Source organism: Diadema setosum, chromosome 11 (assembly GCF_964275005.1).
Source record: "Diadema setosum chromosome 11, eeDiaSeto1, whole genome shotgun sequence".
Lineage (NCBI taxonomy): Eukaryota > Metazoa > Echinodermata > Echinoidea > Diadematoida > Diadematidae > Diadema > Diadema setosum.
In genome coordinates this window covers 28,175,776-28,196,397 of record NC_092695.1, presented here as the reverse complement: position 1 = coordinate 28,196,397, position 20,622 = coordinate 28,175,776, and the positions used below count along the sequence as shown (strand labels likewise).

General features: G+C 40.1%; 1 protein-coding gene across 1 annotated transcript; it reads right to left on the bottom strand.

The window, feature by feature from the left end:
* Positions 1–247: 247 nt before the first annotated feature.
* Positions 248–20,326, bottom strand: LOC140235391 (uncharacterized). Its single transcript, XM_072315418.1, is given in 15 exon segments — positions 248–335; positions 1,142–1,201; positions 2,168–2,319; positions 3,118–3,300; positions 3,943–4,009; positions 5,038–5,102; positions 7,430–7,499; positions 8,045–8,122; positions 9,393–9,543; positions 10,019–10,084; positions 10,656–10,695; positions 11,040–11,066; positions 12,225–12,444; positions 13,345–13,394; positions 20,216–20,326. Coding segments are annotated over 15 exon segments (1,428 nt in total).
* Between the last annotated feature and the right edge of the window lie 296 nt (positions 20,327–20,622).

Below are 20,622 nucleotides of genomic sequence, written 5' to 3'. Positions count from 1 at the left end.
TTTACATGGCATTCATGTGGAAATTTACTTCCATTTTTCTCCAAAGCATGCATGGAATCGTCAGTCAGTTGTCGTCCTCCACGCACATCTCCGAGGTGTCACAAATTTGTTTTTCCTCTCTCCTTCTGATTTGCTCTCTAGCCACGCTATAAAAAAGCTACTAGGAGTGCCGAGTTCAATGTCACTACTATTTGGTCCTCCTGGAATGATGATGATGATGATGATGATGAAGGGCCGTGGGTTATCATCATACTACCGGTCCTTGGATCGCATCATCTGACTGCTCCAAGCTGGGAAACATCCTCTTCAGGGCATCTAGTGTACCAAGGATTGTTCTGCAGGCAATGATAGTGGAGAGAAAGAATAAAACATATGGATTTACTATCAGGCACAGTCATTTCTATTGTGCAGCATTGACCTAACATGACACATTAATCAGGAATATGAGTCACATTGTAATCTGTATCTATTTCAAAGGGTAGAAAGATTATACCAGTATATGTCAAGAATATCATATACTGTATATCCACATTATTGCACAGGCCACATATCTTGATTATTTTTGTGAATTTTATATGTCAACTGATATTCCACAAACTACAACAAGACAAACTATTGCCTCCCTTGACACATAAGCAATGGATAAATGTTTTCCGTGATGTTTAAATTATCAACTTTGCTTCTTGAAGAGAAGTAATACTTAATTTCTCATTCCTTCACTGTGGTTTCCAGTCACAAAATCAATGGCTTGTAAAATCGTCTCCTCAGTCCCTTTGCACAAAATACCATGCTTTCAAATGCATGGCATGTACAGTTATCAAATATATGATGAAATCAGGTTTTCTTCATGCACTACAAAATATTTTCACCATGCAAATTTTATATTGACTATCTCTGATGAACATTCCAACTGAATAAATACCCAAGTATTCACTTGCCTTGTTATACAATATTTGTAGTAATCAACTAATTTGACTTTTAAAAAATGAGATTAGACCAATTTTTGGAAAAAAAAATGAAATCCGGGTCTCAGACCAAAACATCCTGTCAAGTGAAAAACAAAAATGAATGACGGAGAAAGTTCTTAACAAGCTTCAAGGTGACGAGCAGGTATGCCAAGAGGATGGACTTTCCAACTTACGCTATGAGGCCCATGATAATCAGGACAGTGTCCAGAACCTTGCCTCCTAATGATATTGACCTGCAAAAGAGGAGAGATCAAGAGATGTCAAGGGCATTGGGAATCACAAATCTGATCAACCATATCAGTCAAAGATTTTTCAGTCACCATAACTACTACTAAAAGGCAGTATCAAGTTTTAGTACTTGGGCTGTTTCAGCTCTTGCAGAGAAATAAAGATGAAGAATTAAACAGTAAGTGTTGCTCTGTACACAGACATACAGAAGAAATTTCCATGGTTATAAGAAAAAAAAAACTCTCCTGCACTAGAGGTTTGTGATGCCTCATGACAATTCTTTCTTGACTGAGTTTAGTTTTGAAAAGGACTGATTTATCACTAGGAATGAGTAGGTCCTTTTCAGTACAGCACTCGGCCAATCCTAGAAGCTTGTGTGCCACACTACAAACCTATAGAGCAACAGCCTCTTACCACGCAAACTTTTACTCAACATCTTTCTTGTGCACTTTGCCAAACATCTCTGTACACTTTTGCCTCGACTCCTGCGACACTTAGTATTTCCAATGTTTGAGTATGACTGCATTGTCCTGTGAACTCATATTACACAGTTCCTGACAGACCAGCAATGCTAAATGCTTCATGATACTGTAAAACGAGGAATGTTCGCGTGCATCTTAATTTCGCGAATTTCACGAGCGCCAAGATTCGCGAAATTAAAATGCACATGAAATTTCTTGTCTACACTATATGCATTGAACACCACTGGCAATTCGGGAAAATTTCATGCCACGAAAAAGGCTGTCGGCTCCAATTCGCGAAAATCTCGTGCCGCGAATATATCATGTTTTACAGTATTTCCTATAGTGATTAAGTTCCACAGAGAAGTGGAGATAATGGGTGAATATTGAAAAGAATAAGTGATTTTTCATGCAACAAGGGTACATATCTGAGACAAGCTGTTCTAGAAATAAGGGTGACCATCATCAAGAAAGATGGGGGAGGGGGATTAATTGAATACACAAACTCACTCATGGAATATCCTCCAGTGAATGATTCCGGGGAGGATGAAGGCTAATAGGGTGCAGCAGCTCGCCCCTACCAGGGCCATGAGGGTGGTAAAGTTTGGTATCAGCACCACAACCACGGCTGTTGTCAGTACCATGCCCAGCCGGAGCAGATTCTGAGGGAGGATGGGGGGGGGGGGGGGGAAGGTGCAGAGGTGGGGGAATAACAAAACAAATTCATATACTATGTACATGTACAAGGCTTCACTCTGCATCCAACACATCACTTTTCAGGAATTGATGATTATGACTATTAAGCAGTAGATCAACGGTGATCACTTCATGCTCAGTTTACCATAGCCATGTTTCCATGGCATGTGAAATAAAAGAATTAAAAAGTAAAAGACAAATATACAAAATCATGATGGAATATTGGAAATGAATTCACAGCACCTCTCGGTCTCTCGATTATAAGGCATATAAAACTTACTAGTGAGAGAGAACATTTGATGATACATGCACCAAAGATTTTAAACATGAAATGTACCAGACCTCTTTGCCTGATATTCAGCACGAGTGCATGAGTGATGGTACCTCTTCACTTGCTTGTGCAAATACGAACACTCTCATGAATACTTGGGAAAAGAATGGCATTGCTCATTATGCTTCCATGAAACAAACATAACAGAAATGGAAACCCAAGGAAAATGTTAAACAGATTGGACAAAACTGACCATTTAGGTAACGTCTACATTCATATCTGCTTCCAGTTCGGTCTGCTTTGCTCTGCTGTACACAGCATTTCTCAAAAACATATTCAAGAGCATACTGGAATACATACATTGGTAATTGTACATAATGTTGCTACACACATGATTTTGCAGAAAGCAATCTACAGAGAGAATTGCCACATGTGTGTTCAATGAATTAATGATAATGCAAGGAAGTGCATAATGATGACTTGGTGCCCTCACCCCTTTGGTGACCTCGCTGGAAGGGTCTGAGAGGAACTTCTTCTCCAGGATTCGAATGACGGGAAACATCATGACCGGGTACGTGAAGAAGAGTGAGAAGGAGAGGAGGCCCTTGACGGTATGAGGTAGGACGCCCTCTGGAAGATTCAGCGTGATGATGTTTTGCGTGTCGGGACCGAATGACTGTCGAAGAATTTAATGGCAAGGACAGAGATTCGTTCACTATCTTCTTATTACACTCGGTTCAAGCCTACTACCTTATCTTGGACATGGATAATGATTTGTCATGCATTTACATAGAAATACGTAGAGAAAATAGGAGATGCCGCTGAAGACAGAGAAGATGAAGTATATATCGTGTTGTATATGTGTGTTCTGTTCCAGTGCTGCTGAAAGTTAAGGATATATCATCGATTGTGCATGCAGGGCATTAATCTTTACTGCAGAGTACTGATCAAAGTTTATGAGACTTATCTTAGAATAGGAGGCTGGATGGGTAGAAAGCTCTAACATACATTGTACATGCAATCCTTTTTTTGGTTTTTCCTCTGTCTGCATGTGTTTTATCACCAATACGTCACAGACTCACACACACACACACACACACACACACACACACAATTATGCACAACTCTTAGGCGAATGCATGCAAACATGCCAATAATGTGGCTTGAAATTCAATGTGCCACTCTTGATATATGTACATTCTTCTTTCATAATAAGTCAAGATTTCAAAACATTTTGTATCTTCTTACAGCATAGGCTGTAAGTAAATTTATATAAACCACTATAGGCAACCAGTCAAGTCATCCATGTTTAACTCACCATGTAACCACAGGCTCCAAACCCAATGAAGAGAAATGTCATGGATAGAATGGCGTATTTGAATATTCTGAGGAGAAATAGTGGAAATATTCATAAATAAGAGAATACAAACAAGGGATTAAAGATAAATACATATTGTGGATTTCAAAACAAACCACAATTCTTATGATGAGAATATTTTACCAAAGGTTTAAAGATGGAGAAGGAGATGGCAGTAGAGTCCATGCCAGAATAAAAGATAAGAGCAGGCAGAAACATGTGATGAAGGCCTTTTTCATCGGACAAGCCATGATTATGGCAAATACTGCATTTCACCTGCATTTCTACCATGAAAAGATGACCCCCCCCCCCCCCAAATTTGAAAAAAATTCTCTGGCAAAATCTGATTTGAGAAAATGTACACGCATGCAGCACAGCAAGATCAAATGAGTCACTTGAGGGATGGATTGACAGAGGCCATTCATAGGTAAGCTAGTAGACAGTGCTGAAGTGAGTTTACACTGTCTCACAGATGATTTTATTTGTTGTTGCTGTGGTAGCTACATTTAAAAAAAAAAAATTAAAAAAAAAAATTACATGATCCAGGCAACCCTTCTTTCAATTTATCATAGGTGTTGGGAAAGATGAAATACATTGTATCATAGAATGAACAGCGCATCATAAAAACAAGAATCATGGGAATTATTTCTGACTGTGCATCTCAATACCGACAAAATATTTCCCAGTAGGTCATACAATACATGTTTGTGTGTGCTTTGGATCACTAATGTTGATTTTTCGGTTTCTGGAATTTCCTGAAGGAGTACACATTCATGCCCCACAAAAAATTACACAATTAAAAAAATGAGTACATGTATCACTTTCGATGGACTTCAGTCCTTATTAGAGGCCACTATCTTTATCATTCTTATAATTACAGCCATGGTAGACAGTAAGGAATATTATAGATAAGTCTTCATAGGTTAAACCACATGAACAAGAAAAAGCTAATAAGACTACCAATGCCCATTTCATTCCCAGAAGTAGTCACTGGTAGAGTCACAAGGAAAATTCTAGAATCCCGCAATATTCCTGCTTGGTGTCAACTATACTCACGATCTGAACTTGGCCCGTTTCTCCACTGCCACCGAGCTCTCTAGGTCGAGAATCATACCGGCTCCCTGTGAAGAGACGAGAGGAGAGAAAAGGCCATTGGTAAAACACACAGTCCACATCCACATCTTGTTTCATTTGAGCAATGCATCATAGAATGAAATAATATGAGGGGCAAACATATCTATGCAAGCGCTGAACCAACACAGTCACAGCATACAAAGCATCGATTTTCATTTGTCTGGAAATTGGACCAGCCATATTGGGGGGGGGGGGGTAGGGAGGTTACGGTTACGTTACGAAGCAAAGAGAACTAGAAATGTCGCTTTGGCGACTGGTATGCCTCCGCCATAATGCATGATTTTCCCAATAGGTCTAGATAGTACATGTGGACACTGTGTGATTACATTTTCACAAAATTGGCAAAATATTGGAATGACAAGTTTGTCACAAATGTGATGAATGTTCACCTTCCTTGACGTAGGTTTAATTGGATGAATAAGAGAGCATGTATCTAGGGATTTAAGGACTTTAACTTGACTTTGACCCATTCATACATTTAGGCATTGAGTAATTTTCAAGGTACACGTGGGGAGAAAAAGTGCAATTTCTGAATTGAATAGTAAATTGTTACCATTTTCATCTGGCCCTTGACCCTAAAATTCATAAGATAATTACTTTCAGGTAGAACATGCATAATATGTACTAAGTTTCAAGGTAACTTGAGCCACTTCCGAGATATGGAGGAAAAAGTTAGTTCAGCACTTTCACTTGATCTTTGACCTTTTGACCTTTGAGGCAAAAAGAGAAAAAAAAAACTTTCCAGAGAATTTCTATTAGGTTACACACGCATACACCAAGTGTAAAAAAATAACCCTGCTGGCATTGCATAAATATGAGGGTAATAGTAAAATTTTGAAGTCTTGCACTTGACCTTTGACCCCTGACCTTTGACCCCATGAACCCTACATTCTCTAGATAATCACTTCCAGTCAGTACATGTATATACTATGTTCCATGAAGATACCTTGAACAATTTTCCAAGGTACGGAGAAAAAAAAGAAGTTTTAATATTTTTACTTGACCTTTTGACCTTTGACCTTTGACCTCATGACCCAAACTTTCACCAGAGAATCTTAATTGGGTAATACATGTATACACTAAGTTTCAAGAAAATATCTTCAGGCATTCAATAGATATGGTGGAAATAGTGAAATTTTATGTATTTGACCCTCACCTTTTGACCTTTGACCTCATGACCCAAATTTTCACCAGAGAATCTTAATTGGCTAATACATGTATACACTAAGTTTCAAGAAAATATCTTCAGGCATTCAATAGATATGGTGGAAATAGTGAAATTTTATGTATTTGACCCTGACCTTTTGACCTTTGACCTTTGACCTCATGACCCAAACTTTCACCAGAGAATCTTAATTGGGTAATACATGTATACACTAAGTTTCAAGAAAATATCTTCAGGCATTCAATAGATATGGTGGAAATAGTGAAATTTTATGTATTTGACCTTGACCTTTTGACCTTTGACCTTGAGCATGTGCACCCAAAAGTTGATAGGCACAACTTCACCCCCTAATACACATACATGCCAAGTTTCATTAGGATACCTCAACAGGTTTCGATAGTTACCTTGTCCACAAAATTCATTACGGACGGACGGAAGGACGGACGGACGGACAACCCGAAAACATAATGCCTCCGGCACCACTTCGTGGCGGGGGCATAAAAACACAGCCATCAGAATTTAATTTTCTATAAAATGTACACATTCCTTCAACTTGGTACAAACAACCGTTAAGCGTAATTTAATATAGTTCCTCTTGTCTTCTGAAAGAGGTAAGTCAAGTGCTCTCTCATTATGCTAGTAAGATGAAAATGAGATGACTTCTCTTGAAATATTTTCTTTACATTATTGTCCTACTGCAATATCATAAATTGATCTTATCTTCTTATCCAGCAAAAACAGAACAAGGGCTTGACCAATACTTTTTATAGAAGTTCATAACTAGCTAAGAGATTCTTGCACTGATCCACTGACTCCCTCAATGTCCATACAGAGTTTCTCTTCCTACCTAAACTTTTCAACGATCAACACGATTGCCAATACTGACCTCAAGCTAGATCTGATAAGATCTGCTATTATCGCCACAATTACTCCATGATAGAGACCACGATGTCAATTGTGGCGCATTTTGTGATAGGCAGAGACAAAAATTCCACAGTCTGCTACAAATGGCCAATCATGGCATGCATAGCAAATTGCATGACAGTGGGAACCCTGCATAAGTGATGCATCCCTCCACACTATGTTTTTAGTTTTTGCTGTGTACACTTCTTCACGAATGAATTCATGACTGCATTCATGACTACACACCTCATAGCAGTAAAAAGCGATGACGAGGAAGAATGGAAAACCCTCCAGTGACATTGTCTTTGGATGGATTCTATTGGGAGAGGAAAACAAATTAATTTGATAATTAATGAAATGATTTTGTAAACTCATCAAGTTGTTATAACACGTAAGGCATTACTATACATCTCATAAACACTGTACTCTCATGTAATGTATTATGGAATTACCCCCCCCCCCCCACACACACACACAGAAATTCAGACATGCACTAAAAAGAACATTTCCTCCACATAAATTCAACGTAGTACATGTTATTTATTTTTTTCAGATGTGTTTTAATACAGCGTACATTCACAATGCCACAAACTTGGCTCTCATCAGGTCATTGACATTTGCTAATTGACATTTGGCAGTGAATGAGATCAATTACTTGAAGAGCCCTTTAAAACACAGTTATAATGCTTTGCGTTAGCATAGCACACCTACATACCATATGCTCGTTTAATGATCAAATCATATATCATGCATCTGAAGAGAACTATAAAACTATTACTAATTGACTAATATTTTTCAAGTGAAGACCTTCTTTTTTTTAATCGCAATTCATGTCGCAAAATCATTGAAGAGCGTACTCACGGTACATTGTGGATGTGCTCAAAGTCAAACCAGAACACCACAGTATACGCAAAGATGTTGGCAAAGTCGGCCATCAAGCTGTACAAAAGAAGACAAGAAATGATTTAATAGCAATTACGGGGTATGGGTGTTACAATGGCTAAAGTTGCTGGAAGATTCAGTGTTTGACTTTCATCTCTTCCTCTCATCTAATGTCTGAAAAAAAAATCATATTCCCATACAAGAAACAAAAAAAAAATAAAAATACAAACTCAACCAAATGTAGGTGTGTCTCCTCTTTACCATGACACTTATTTGAATGCAGAGTGCACTGGAAAGACAAATATGACCTGTTCCCAATGGAATATAATATCCCATGAAATGCGTGTGGGGCAGATGCATTACATAGAATAAACCAATACAAAAGTACAGAACAGAAGTCACAAGAGACCTGATTGTTTGGTTGATGCTGTTGCTGCTGTTTTTAGGACAAAAGTAGAAATAAATCCAGGTGACAGAAAAGTGCAAAATTACTTGTTTTAATGTTGATTCTCTTTTCAACTGCCACTGTCAAAGGAAATTATAAAAGTTGTCACCAATCACATTAACTCCCTCCCTCCATTTATCCATCATCCATTTTCCATCTCTCCCTCAATCTACCCATCCATCTATCCATTCATCCAAACATCCATACATCCATCTATCCATTCATTCATCTGTCCATTCATTTATCCATCCATTCATCTATCCATCCATCCGTATGTCCATTCATCTATCCATCCATTCATCCATCCATTTATTCAGCTATCCAACAATCCAATCAGCCATCCATCTAATCATCTATCCAATCATCTTTCCATATTTCTACCTCCTTCCATCCATCCAATCATCCATCCATCCAACCATTCATCCATTCATTCATTCATCCATCCATCCATTTATCTATCATCCATCCACCCATCCAATCATCCTTCCATCCTTCCCTCTTCCATCCATCTATACAATCATCTATCCATCCATCCATTCATTCAGCCATCCATCCAATCATCTGTCGATCCATCTACCTATCCATCCATCCATCTAATCATCTATCCAATCATCCTTCAACCCTTCCCTCTTCCATCCACCCAATCATTCATCCATCCATCCATCAATTCATCCATCTATTCATTCAGCCATCCATACATGTGATCATCCATCTACCTATCTATCCATGCAATCATCTATCCAATCATCCTTCCATTCTTCTCTCTCCATTCATCCATCCATCCAATCATCCATCTATCCATCCATTCATCATCTTTCTCTGTTCCCCTCTCTCAATTTGAAACAAAGAATCACATAAAGATTGAGGAAGAGAGGAACTCACCTGAACAGGGCTAGCTTATTGAGATGCCTCAGGAGGGAGAGAGCCGCACAGCCAGGCAGCATGAAAAGAACGTAGTGGAACATGTGCAGGTGGCCAGAAAAGATGGAAGCCAAATTGGTGGAGATGAAGATCAGATAGCTACAGCAAAAACCTACAGAGGGAAATAGCAGGACTATCCTCGGTCAATAATTGTAATATTGCACAGTGTATACTGACCATCCACTTGTCTCTACAGCTATCGATACTATACAGACAAAAAATAATGCATTTCCAGTATCAAGATCCTGTCAACCACAACCAATGTTGAGTATGCCTGGGAGAGTGAATGCATCTCACAGAGACATATAAAATCTTAAAAGAAAGTAAATAAGTTCTTGATTTTGCAGAGTGAACCTCCTCTACAAGTCTCACAACTTCTGTACTTGTAGAGTGCACTTCACTTCCCAACTCACAAGATTAACTTCATTCTGTGTGATGACCTGGAGATATTAGGGGGCTCACATAGAGAATTATTGCAGGGAGCACAGTTTTTTTTTTGTGGTTTACTTTGTCTCATATAAATCCTACCGCATGTATGTACTGAATATGAGATGACTGACACATCTTTTCCGTTGAATGACACTGACCTGTTTGAGATATGACTATAGACATCTCCACAAGTAGTCGCCCTTTGCTGCCAACTGCATAAAATGCTGTGAGGGAATAGACACAAGGCACAAAATTTCATGAGAAGCGCAAGAACGATATGCCCAGCTGTGGCATTATCAGAACTATCCTGCCATTTGTCAATTTGTCCTTCCCACAAAAGAGTGATAGTATGCTCTACCTTTAATACTTCAAAAACAGATATGTTTTTTTTTTTTTTATCAACTTAAAGTGTGTGATGTATTCATTACTGGTTGAATCATCAAAGCAGAAAGGTTAATATTATATGTGACTCAACACTGGAAAAGAGAAAAGCGATAATGAATAATTGCTTACAGGTTGACTTCAAGTTTATCCTGATTCTGGTTAAGAGAACAGTGAAATATTCTAAATCATACACACTGTAAACACTAAATTAATGTGTTATTTGGTATAATGCATTTCACTTCATAAACACAAATAATGGCAGAAAAATCACCAGTCTTACATATTGAAGCTGCCCCTTCACAGCTCATCATCTATGCTTGTGAATGATATTGATACGTTTGTCCCTATTTGGAGTTTTACAACAAGGTAAAGTGAGTTACTGCATAATACAGTATATCAATTCACACTTACCTAAATCACCATAGTTTAATTCTTTAAGTGAACCATTTTCCTGCAGATTATGAGCAAAAAAACAAAAAAGAGTAATTAATAACATACAATGTATTCTGTCTTAAAGGGACTGTACAGTACTGGCTGGGGTGGGGATTCATATTTTGAACATTCCTAAGTAAGATAATGAGAAACCTCTTATGAAATATGAAAGAGCATGTAATTTTAAGAAGGATTCAACATTTATTTGATGAAAATTGGTTTTCAAATGGCTGAGGTATCCGAAAAAGTGATAATAATAAAAGGCGACAGGCCACGCCTTTTATTAGGATCTCTTTGTTTCATCTTGTTTTTGGATATCTCAGCCATTTCAAAACCAATTTTCATCAAATAAACTTTTGATACGCCTTAGAATTGCATGCTCTTTGACATCTAATAGAGTGGTTTCTGAATATCTCGCAAAACGTCAAAAGCTAATATCCTCACCTCAACCAGAACTGTACACACCCTTTAAAGACTATAATTTCATGTCATGACATTAGAGTGGAAATATAACAACATCACTGCACATTTCCTGCTAACAGAACTCTTAGTGGTGATTCTGTGAAGTCATGATCAATCTTGCAATCAAGAAGAAAAAAAGAGAAAAGATTGATCTTAATCTAAAAGTCATTACCCTTCATAAAAAGTTCTCTTCTCTCTCGGGAAGGGCATCCGTATCACATACACTATGGCTGCTTTCATTGATCTAAACTAGGAGTTGTTAAATTTACACAAGACGCTTAGTGCAGTATATTTACACAACATGTTCCCCCTCTGGAGGCTAAAACTGAACAGGTGAATAAATACTATATAGTCCAACAAAGTATCTTCAAACATCAATTTTTACATTTGATATGTCTGGTCTTGCATTCTCCTCGAGATTTCAAAAAAAAAAAAAAAAAAAAAAGAGAGAAGAAGGTCAACTTCCCCCTTTGTAAATGAGCAATGTTATCCCAAATACATCACAAAATCAGTACGAACGTGCATACAATTTACACGCATTCATAGTTTGTAAAATAAACAATGATTGTGTAGGTCTATACTGCAATTAACAAACATGACTACAACACTGCAGTCAGGGTCACGGAACCGTGAAATGGGATCAATACAATCTTTACTGACTTGACCAGTCAAAATAAGAAACAATCACCACACAAGAAAGGTACAACATATCAATTCTACAAAACTATAGATTTTCTGAATTCTTTATTCTTTTTAAACTTTAGATTCAGTTTCTTATCCAACAATGCACATGTTTACAACATGAGATTTGCTGCTCTGCTCCTTAGAGAAAGATGCAAATTACTGGTCCTTTTCCCAAATAGCAGTAATACAAAACTATGACAAAGACTTAGCTTGTGTAATCTGGCCCATCCAAGTCAAATCAATCTTCCTTTTTGAATGAGGGTTTGTTTGTTGACATTTTTTCTTTTTAATATCTACTGAAACATAAGCCACAATAATTGCACTACAACTGTAATTGTATTGTAGAGATGGAAAAATTGTAACTTGGGGCTTAATTTTTGTCAAGCGAATGTGGCAGCTCACCTCGGCTCTGGAGCCCTTTTCGTTGGTCACGATGCAGACGTCCCCGTTGGATGCCCCTTCCCCTTCCCCCTCCTCCTTGCTGCCGTTCATCAGTTGCTCCTTCTCCTCTGCCCCTGGCTTATCTGGGCCGGGCAGCGGGGACACCTTGAAGAACTTCCTCACATCTTTCCTCTCCTCCAGCTTGTACTTGCAGTCAATGAGCAGGAGCATTGCTTTCATACTATACAACAGGGGTAGAAATCATGTAAAATCATTTCATTCATTCACAATCATTGCATACACACATACAATACTACAAAGACACACACACATTCATATTTTGTGAACAGACATGTCTTCTGACTTACCTTGGTACTTATGAAAAAAGTAACAGAACTACAGGAGATAAGTACTCGGAGAGCGCAGACCTCCTCCAAGCAGCTCATTTAAACATAGCGATAATTAACAATATTATGCTATAAAAATGGCCCTATTTCCAAGTGATAAAAAATCCTTTCTAGTTGTCTCCACCCAATGATATTTTTCTCTTTTATTACTGTCTCTTGGTCTCCACCTTAGCTTTGAGCCTGCTGCACCTCGAGCATGCGCTCATAGGTGCGCGTATGAGCACCTCAGATATGCGCTGCTTGAATTCCTTGGTTTGTACAGTGTAGGTGTCATATTTGCCAAAAAGAACAAAAAGCTCCAGACAGCCATCTGGATCACTGCCAAAATTTAATCATACATTCTTCCTTGTGTCATTATCAACTTTTCCTGTAAATTTCAGTCAAATCCATTTTCATCTTTTTGAGTTATTCTGCAAGCAGGTAAACAAACAAACAAACTAATGCTGGCAAAAACAGAACCTCCTTTAGTAATAGTAGAGGTAATAATATAGATAAATACCACGAACAGCTTCAATAATTCTTTATGTTATTACAGGGCAGGATTTTTTGTACATACTTCAGTACATGTAGACATGTACACAACATGATAGAGTGATGATCACTTCTAGAGGAAAGTTTCTACTCAGTCACGTACACGTACATCTCTCAGACTTGCAAACTAGACAGTCTTAAATAAATAAGAACAATTTGGTGAAGATAAAAGATTCATTAAGGTACCACTTTCAGCAACATACCTGACGACTGAAACAAACAGCATGATCAGCATGCCTTCCAGTATTCCAGCCTGTAAATGAAAGGGAAGTTTGTCTTATATAAATCTGCTTCATGACAAAGAATGCATTATTATCAAAATTTTACGAAAAGAAAAGGTAAATCACTGCACCTTCTAATGTGTGGAACCTTCATACACAAATTTGTATGTGTGGATCTGAACCTTCTGCTGGTAGTCAACATAGGTTTGAGTACCACAGTTCAACACAAAAGGTCCATCATCCAGCCATACAACTACAAGTGTGACCAGTACTCACCAGCATGCTCAAGTTGTATCGAGTACATTTCTACAATGAATGATATTACTAGCACCAGTCACACAGGCAGCACCTCTCAAATTTTCTGCAAAATTAACACATTCACTTATACATGAAAACTTGTATAGCTCAAATTTGTCAAGTAAGTACAGTGCTTTGAACTGCTCAATGCCCCCTTCGCAAATTTTGTTCATTGATCCAGCTCTCACAAAACAAAGAAAGTGTTATCCCCATATAATCTACATGTGTACCTACTCCTAGAGTATCCTTGTACATGCGTATGTAATCATAATGTATTGCTGCTCCATACATGTACATCAGAGAAGAATATTCCAAACCATACTTCATGATACCTCACACCAAACCATACCTCACACCCAACTGGACCCCATGGAAGACCAGATGGAAAATGAATCAAACAAACATGATGTAGTTGATGATTACATGTAATCTATTTGATTATAGAGCATCATCTACATGTAATTATGGGGCAGGAGATAATAATCATGCATCATTCGTAGACCAAAGGTATCTGTCTATTCGTGGTCCGTGGGCTTCTTATCTGACATTGGGACACGTATGGTCAGCCCGCTGCGGGCTGACCATACATGTCCCAATGTCACATACAATGTAAGAAGCCCACCGTGAAGAGACAGATTTCATCGGTCTAGCATCATTCGATGCAATCTATTCTGATGTCTGGTGAATTAATACATAGTGACGGGAAAGCTCAGCAATGACGATTTGCATTATGTGTAGCCTACATACAAGTGTATCAGATGTGTCTTTCAAAACATTTCATAAGCTCATAAAGTTTTAGATTTACTTAGCTCTGGCAGAAGAACAGACCTGAAAAACTGCTGTTGTCATTTCTGGCCCCCAGGACAGGTATTTAGCATTTAGACTCTACATGGTACATGTGCAATATCATACAATACACTAACAGACTGGTCTACTAAGTGCTATATTACAGGTGGACATTTTTGCAGTGAACAAATTTTGCACATATTTTGAAAGACATGCATCTGGTGCAAAAACGAAAGCACACATATATTTTTGCTTGCTATAATGATGCCCTATAAATTGATACAATAGAATCTAGAGGTGTAGGTCGTAAGTTAATACTCATATTTTGATTCTGCAGGAGAAAAAAAAGTGACATTCACATGCTGCCATACCTGTATGGTTGAGGGGTCTAGATATCGCGCACGAAAATTTGTGATGCTCTTATAATAGAAATTATTCCACAATCGTACCTGAATTTCTCAATAAATATCACAACAATGCAGAAAAATCACCTCCCAGAATCTCCTGATGATACGATGACGGAGTAGTGGGCTGTCGCCGTTTCTATGTCGGACTTAATTTGATGCGTTCAATTTCTCGTGGTATGCAAAGGTCGCGCAGCTGCCCTATGTAGTTTCATGCATGAAAGTGTCTGCCCCTCTGCGGCTGTAACGTGCTTCGGTTTTCGTAGAATATTATAAACGATCGATCGAACAAATTACGAATTCTATCGGCTACGAACGAGATCGAGACAAGCGAGACGACACGTCTAGGCTACAACATCCTTAAAACAGATTTTAAGCTAAGGTAGGTAAATTACATGGTAAAAAATTGGAAATTTAGTGAAAAATTTGTTCGAAAAAATTGGAAATTTAGTGAAAAATTTGTTCGAAATCAAAATTTCTTACCTGCTTCCTTCTCATGTTTAGCGGTTGTCAGGTATGATTATTCCATGGACCATGGGCGTATCGGCAAATTTTGCGCCTAGTCCTACACGTAATATTGCTTGCTATACGCAGTTTCGCTATGCGCGACCATTAAGTCCCTGCGCGAGATCTAGTACCCTTACTATACGTGTAAGGCTGTAACGAAGTTAAATTTACAAGGCCAAAGTGAAAAAAAAAATAAAATAAAAAATCACTTTTACAGTTCCCATGTGCTACACTTGCCTACAGCATAATGTAGTGGATATCCCTCATCCTGGCAACGCGCATCATACTGCGTTTGCCAGGCAGCGCACAGCGCATCATCCCTGGCCATGGATGTGCGCGTAGAAGATGCACCGGCGTTGGCAGTTGGAGATCTGCAGTGAATGAGCTAACATCACGTAAGTCAATTCAACCCTCAAGTGTTATCAATTCAGTAGATTTAACCCGTTGTAACATTGGTGTCAGGAGTGGGATGAAACTGAATTATTACCTGACTATGTGCAAATTGTGAGAGGTGTTTGAATTGAGTGAATTATGGGATAAATAGTTGATGAGAGGAATATTGCGTAAGTTGTCAGCTGACGTAAATTGATGTGTTTTATTCAACGTTGTGTATGCGTGTTGTTCGTTTTATTGTTTATGATCAGTGTCTGATGTACCGAGTATGATGCGACGAACACCGGTAAAAACACGCTCTAAGCGGAAAACCAAAACGGTAAAAAGTCAGTCATCGACCGATCAGTCTGCCGTGACTGCCCTACTTACGGCGTTGAATGGGTTGACTGTAAGCTTGCAGCAGACTACATCTACGATTAATGCGAAATTAGACTCGGTTACAGCTAGTCAAAAAGAACTTGAAGAGCGCATGACAGTTGTTGAAACTAACCATGAAGAATTTAAAGTTGATCAAACCAGGGAACCATCTCCGTCGCAACTACTAGAGCAGTCTAGTTTGAATCAGAAAAGCGGCAAAGTGATTCTACCTCCATCGTACAATGGAACAGTGCCGTGGGAAGCTTACTTCTCTCAGTTTTCTTTGTTAGCACGATCAAATGGGTGGGATGAAGATCAGATGGCTGTTTATCTGGCAGCAAGTCTGACAGGTAAGGCGGCTTCGGTTCTAGCTACCATTCCAGCACAGCAGAGAGGTGAATTTCGGGTACTAGTGCAAGCCCTTGGAATGCGATTTGGCTGCGTCCACCAGTCGGAACTGAGTCGCGTACAGTTTAGAAATCGTCGACGCCGCCCTGACGAGAGCTTGCCTGAGTTAGCAGGAGACTTAGAGCGTCTCGTTATGCAGGCATATCCAGACGCAGGCACCGCAATTCACGAGTCGCTAGCTCTCGATCAGTTTATCGACGCCATCAGCGATGAAGATATGCGTTTGCGACTTCGTCAACATCGTTGCGCGACGCTTCACGAGGCTTTGCAGCTCGCTCTCGAACTGGAGTCGTTCTCCCTAGCTAGTAGAGAAAGACAGAGGGATGTCAAGACAAGGGAGGTGAAGGTTGACAATGGCATTGGGGAATTGATGGACACGCTGGTTGAGAGAATTGAGAAAGCTATCAGACGTGGAACTGGTGGCAGAGAGAAGACCACACAAAAGGGAAAAGGGCAATGCTACAACTGCGGCGAAGTGGGACACTTTATCAGGGATTGCCCTGAAATGACGTGTGCCGTCTGCAAACAACGAGGCCATCTTGCAAAGGATTGCACGTCAACTTCTGCTTCCAGGGAGAAGCAGGGAAACGACCAGTAGTCGCCCTCACGGAGCAGAGGACGACTAGGAACTTTGAGAATGCTCCAAATCACGTTATGATCAGGTCACTGGGAGGAGAGCCGGGAGGGCTTGTCGTGAGGGGTGAAGTTGAAGGAGAGGCGTGTAGGTTCCTCGTCGATACTGGGTCAGGGGTGACCCTAATCAGACCGGATGTCTGGGGAAGAATCGAGAGGAAGGCACGAATGCAACTTACCGCAGATGCACGACGAATTGTCACAGTGACTGGTGAGAAGGCGAATGTTAGAGGTACCACGTGGGTGCGCATTCGCATGGGCAATGACGTGGTGGAGCATCGTGTTATCGTAGCTGATATTGTCGACGAGGGCATCATTGGCATTGACTTTCTTTCTACGCAAGATTGCATGATCGATATGGCAACTCGAACACTTAAGATAGGAATGAACAAAATTCCACTTCTTCGAGAGGCGTCGGGCGCTAGCAGTGTGAAATGCTCGAGAATTGTAGCATCTTCGGCTGAGGTACCAGAAAGAAATGCAATAAATAATGAATCAGTTGACGTATCAACGAAGTGTAACATGAGAGTGGATGTCACTGAATCTCACCAAGGGGTAGATTATCAAGTGGGGATAATGTCAGGTGAGACATTGGTTAATTTGGGATCGAGATGCGTTGCTGCACCTATAGAGTCAGATGCTTCAAGCACGCTTTCTCGTAGCATGTGTACTGGAACATGCGTAAGTGTCGAATGTGTTGTCAATCCTTCAAATAGGGAGGGAATGAAGGGAGAGACAGAAGGTGTCGAGGTGAAGCAGATTGAGTTGGAACCGCATTTAGAGCCACCAGTTGGAAGGGGTGGGACAGATCTTTCTATGGAAGAGAAAGATGAAATGCGGAAGTTTCTGCGCAAACGACAGGATCTATTCTCCATAACTCCCAGTGGTACAGGACCGAAGGACATATTGACGCCGAAAAGGATGCATGATGAAACTTTAGAGAAAGGAGAACAGGTGTGGCTGCACAATCCTCTTAGGCGCAAAGGATTATCACCTAAACTCAAGTCGGAGAGGGAGGGACCATTCACAATATTGAAGAGACTGAATGATGTGGTCTACAGAATTCAGATGACCAAACGAAGCAAGCCCAAAGTTGTGCACCGTGATCGGTTGTGGCGGTACAGAGTGCACAAGGAATTCTGGCTGGCTGACGAAGAGACGAACTCAGCAACAGTGCTTAATAAGTGCACTCAGACAAGTAATGATGGAAATTAAGAGTCTTGTTGTTGTTGTTGTTGTTGATGTTGTTGAGTTTCTTTATTCATTTAGTTAGCTTCCAGTTTAGAATGTTTTGGTGTGTGGTGTGATTGCGTTTCAGACACCTTCTGACACCATTGTTTTTCATTAGTCAGTACGAGTATTTTATTCTTTTGGATGAAAGAATTTATAAGAGTTATTCGGATCTCTACCGGACGAGATGCGCGGATCTCGTTTGTCACTCTCAGCATTAGAGCGCTTGAAAATTGGTACCTGTGAAGAACAGGGATACAGCGCAATGTCCGAGACGTAACGAATGAGATCAGTGTAGTTAAAAAAAAAAAAGAAGTAAGAATTGTAGTTCATTATTGGTTGAATTGAAACGTGTTTGTGCACAAACAAGGTAATATTTTGGCGGGACGTCAAATTTGTAAGGAGGGGATAATGTAGTGGATATCCCTCATCCTGGCAACGCGCATCGTCATACTGCGTTGCCAGGCAGCGCACAGCGCATCATCCCTGGCCATGGATGTGCGCGTAGAAGATGCACCGGCGTTGGCAGTTGGAGATCTGCAGTGAATGAGCTAACATCACGTAAGTCAATTCAACCCTCAACTGCTCAAGTGTTATCAATTCAGTAGATTTCAGTTCGGGAAACCCACTCACAAGGGGGGCCCCTCCTTATAAGTAACCCGTCCCCCTTATAAGTAACCCCGTCCCCCTTATAAGTAACCCCCGGGGCACCCCTTATAAGGAGTCTCCACGCTTTTTTGCAATGCAACGCGAAAATGAAAGGACTGCGGCAATTCGCTTGATTATGTATATAAAGCTTCACAAGTTTCCTAGTTACTCACGAAATTTCAGCAAAATCGGTTTGAGGCATCATATCTAAAATCATGGATTTAAATGCGATGTCAAACGACCCATGCGAATGCTGAAATGCGAGCGATTATTGGCGTGAGTGTCGCCAGGCGCGGCGGCGCGGCAATGTTTGAGTGCAGACGTGGCGACTGACCTCCGTACTCAGTCGCCACGTCTGCACTCAAACATTGCCGCTCCGCCGCGCCTGGCGACACTCACGCCAATAATCGCTCGCATTTCAGCATTCGCATGGGTCGTTTGACATCGCATTTAAATCCATGATTTTAGATATGATGCCTCAAACCGATTTTGCTGAAATTTCGTGAGTAACTAGGAAACTTGTGAAGCTTTATATACATAATCAAGCGAATTGCCGCAGTCCTTTCATTTTCGCGTTGCATTGCAAAAAAGCGTGGAGACTCCTTATAAGGGGTGCCCCGGGGGTTACTTATAAGGGGGACGGGGTTACTTATAAGGGGGACGGGTTACTTATAAGGAGGGGCCCCCCTTGTGAGTGGGTTTCCCGAACTGATTTAACCCGTTGTAACAATATCAAGGTAGAACCAATATAGATCCATAAGCCATTTTATGCCCATATGGCCATGAAATTATGACTAAATTTGACTAATCTACAGACACTTCACTCTCGACTTGTAAATTTTGAGTTGAAGTGTTGAACTGACCAATTAACCTGCTGACAAGGTTTCAACTTTCCAAGGGTCATCGTCACATTTCATTCTAGCATTCGTATTATTGACTCATCAGCCTTCAAGTTCAAGTATCAACACTTCCTAACATCATGATAATTTTCAACTGATACATTGTTGTGTCATTAATATTTTATTTCCATAGCCCCATTTCAATATGGCACGACGGCACCATTCCACTACCGGCAACAACGCATAAGCACGTCCTTCGCCGCCCGGATCTATATCGCGTACTGTAGCTTTGCGACCCGGTAGTTTCCCCGTGAACTTCCACTCACGCGATGATAGACCGAAAACACTCACCTCTTTGAAGGCGAAAGGCAAACCGAGCACTCCAGCGCCAACAAATGATATAAAAATGTTGGCGAATATTTTCACTGGATTTGTAGCTCCAGCTCCACCTGAATCGTGCATTTTGATGCCGTTCACTCTAGCACTTTTACGAGTCAAAATTGCTCTAGGATTTCTACATTCAGTGAATGGACCTGTCTGTATGGTGCATTACTGAATATATTGTGTGCATTTTCATTGGAGGCGAGTGAGTTGAGTGCTAGAGATGTGTAATCTCTGCCACGTTCACGCTCTTGCTGTGACGACACAGATCGTATTCTACGATACCACAGAACTCTTACACATAGAAGAATCATTAGCCACCCGTTCTGTCGCCGTCGCTCGACTGGTTGTCACGTGACGTCCGCCATTTTGCTTAG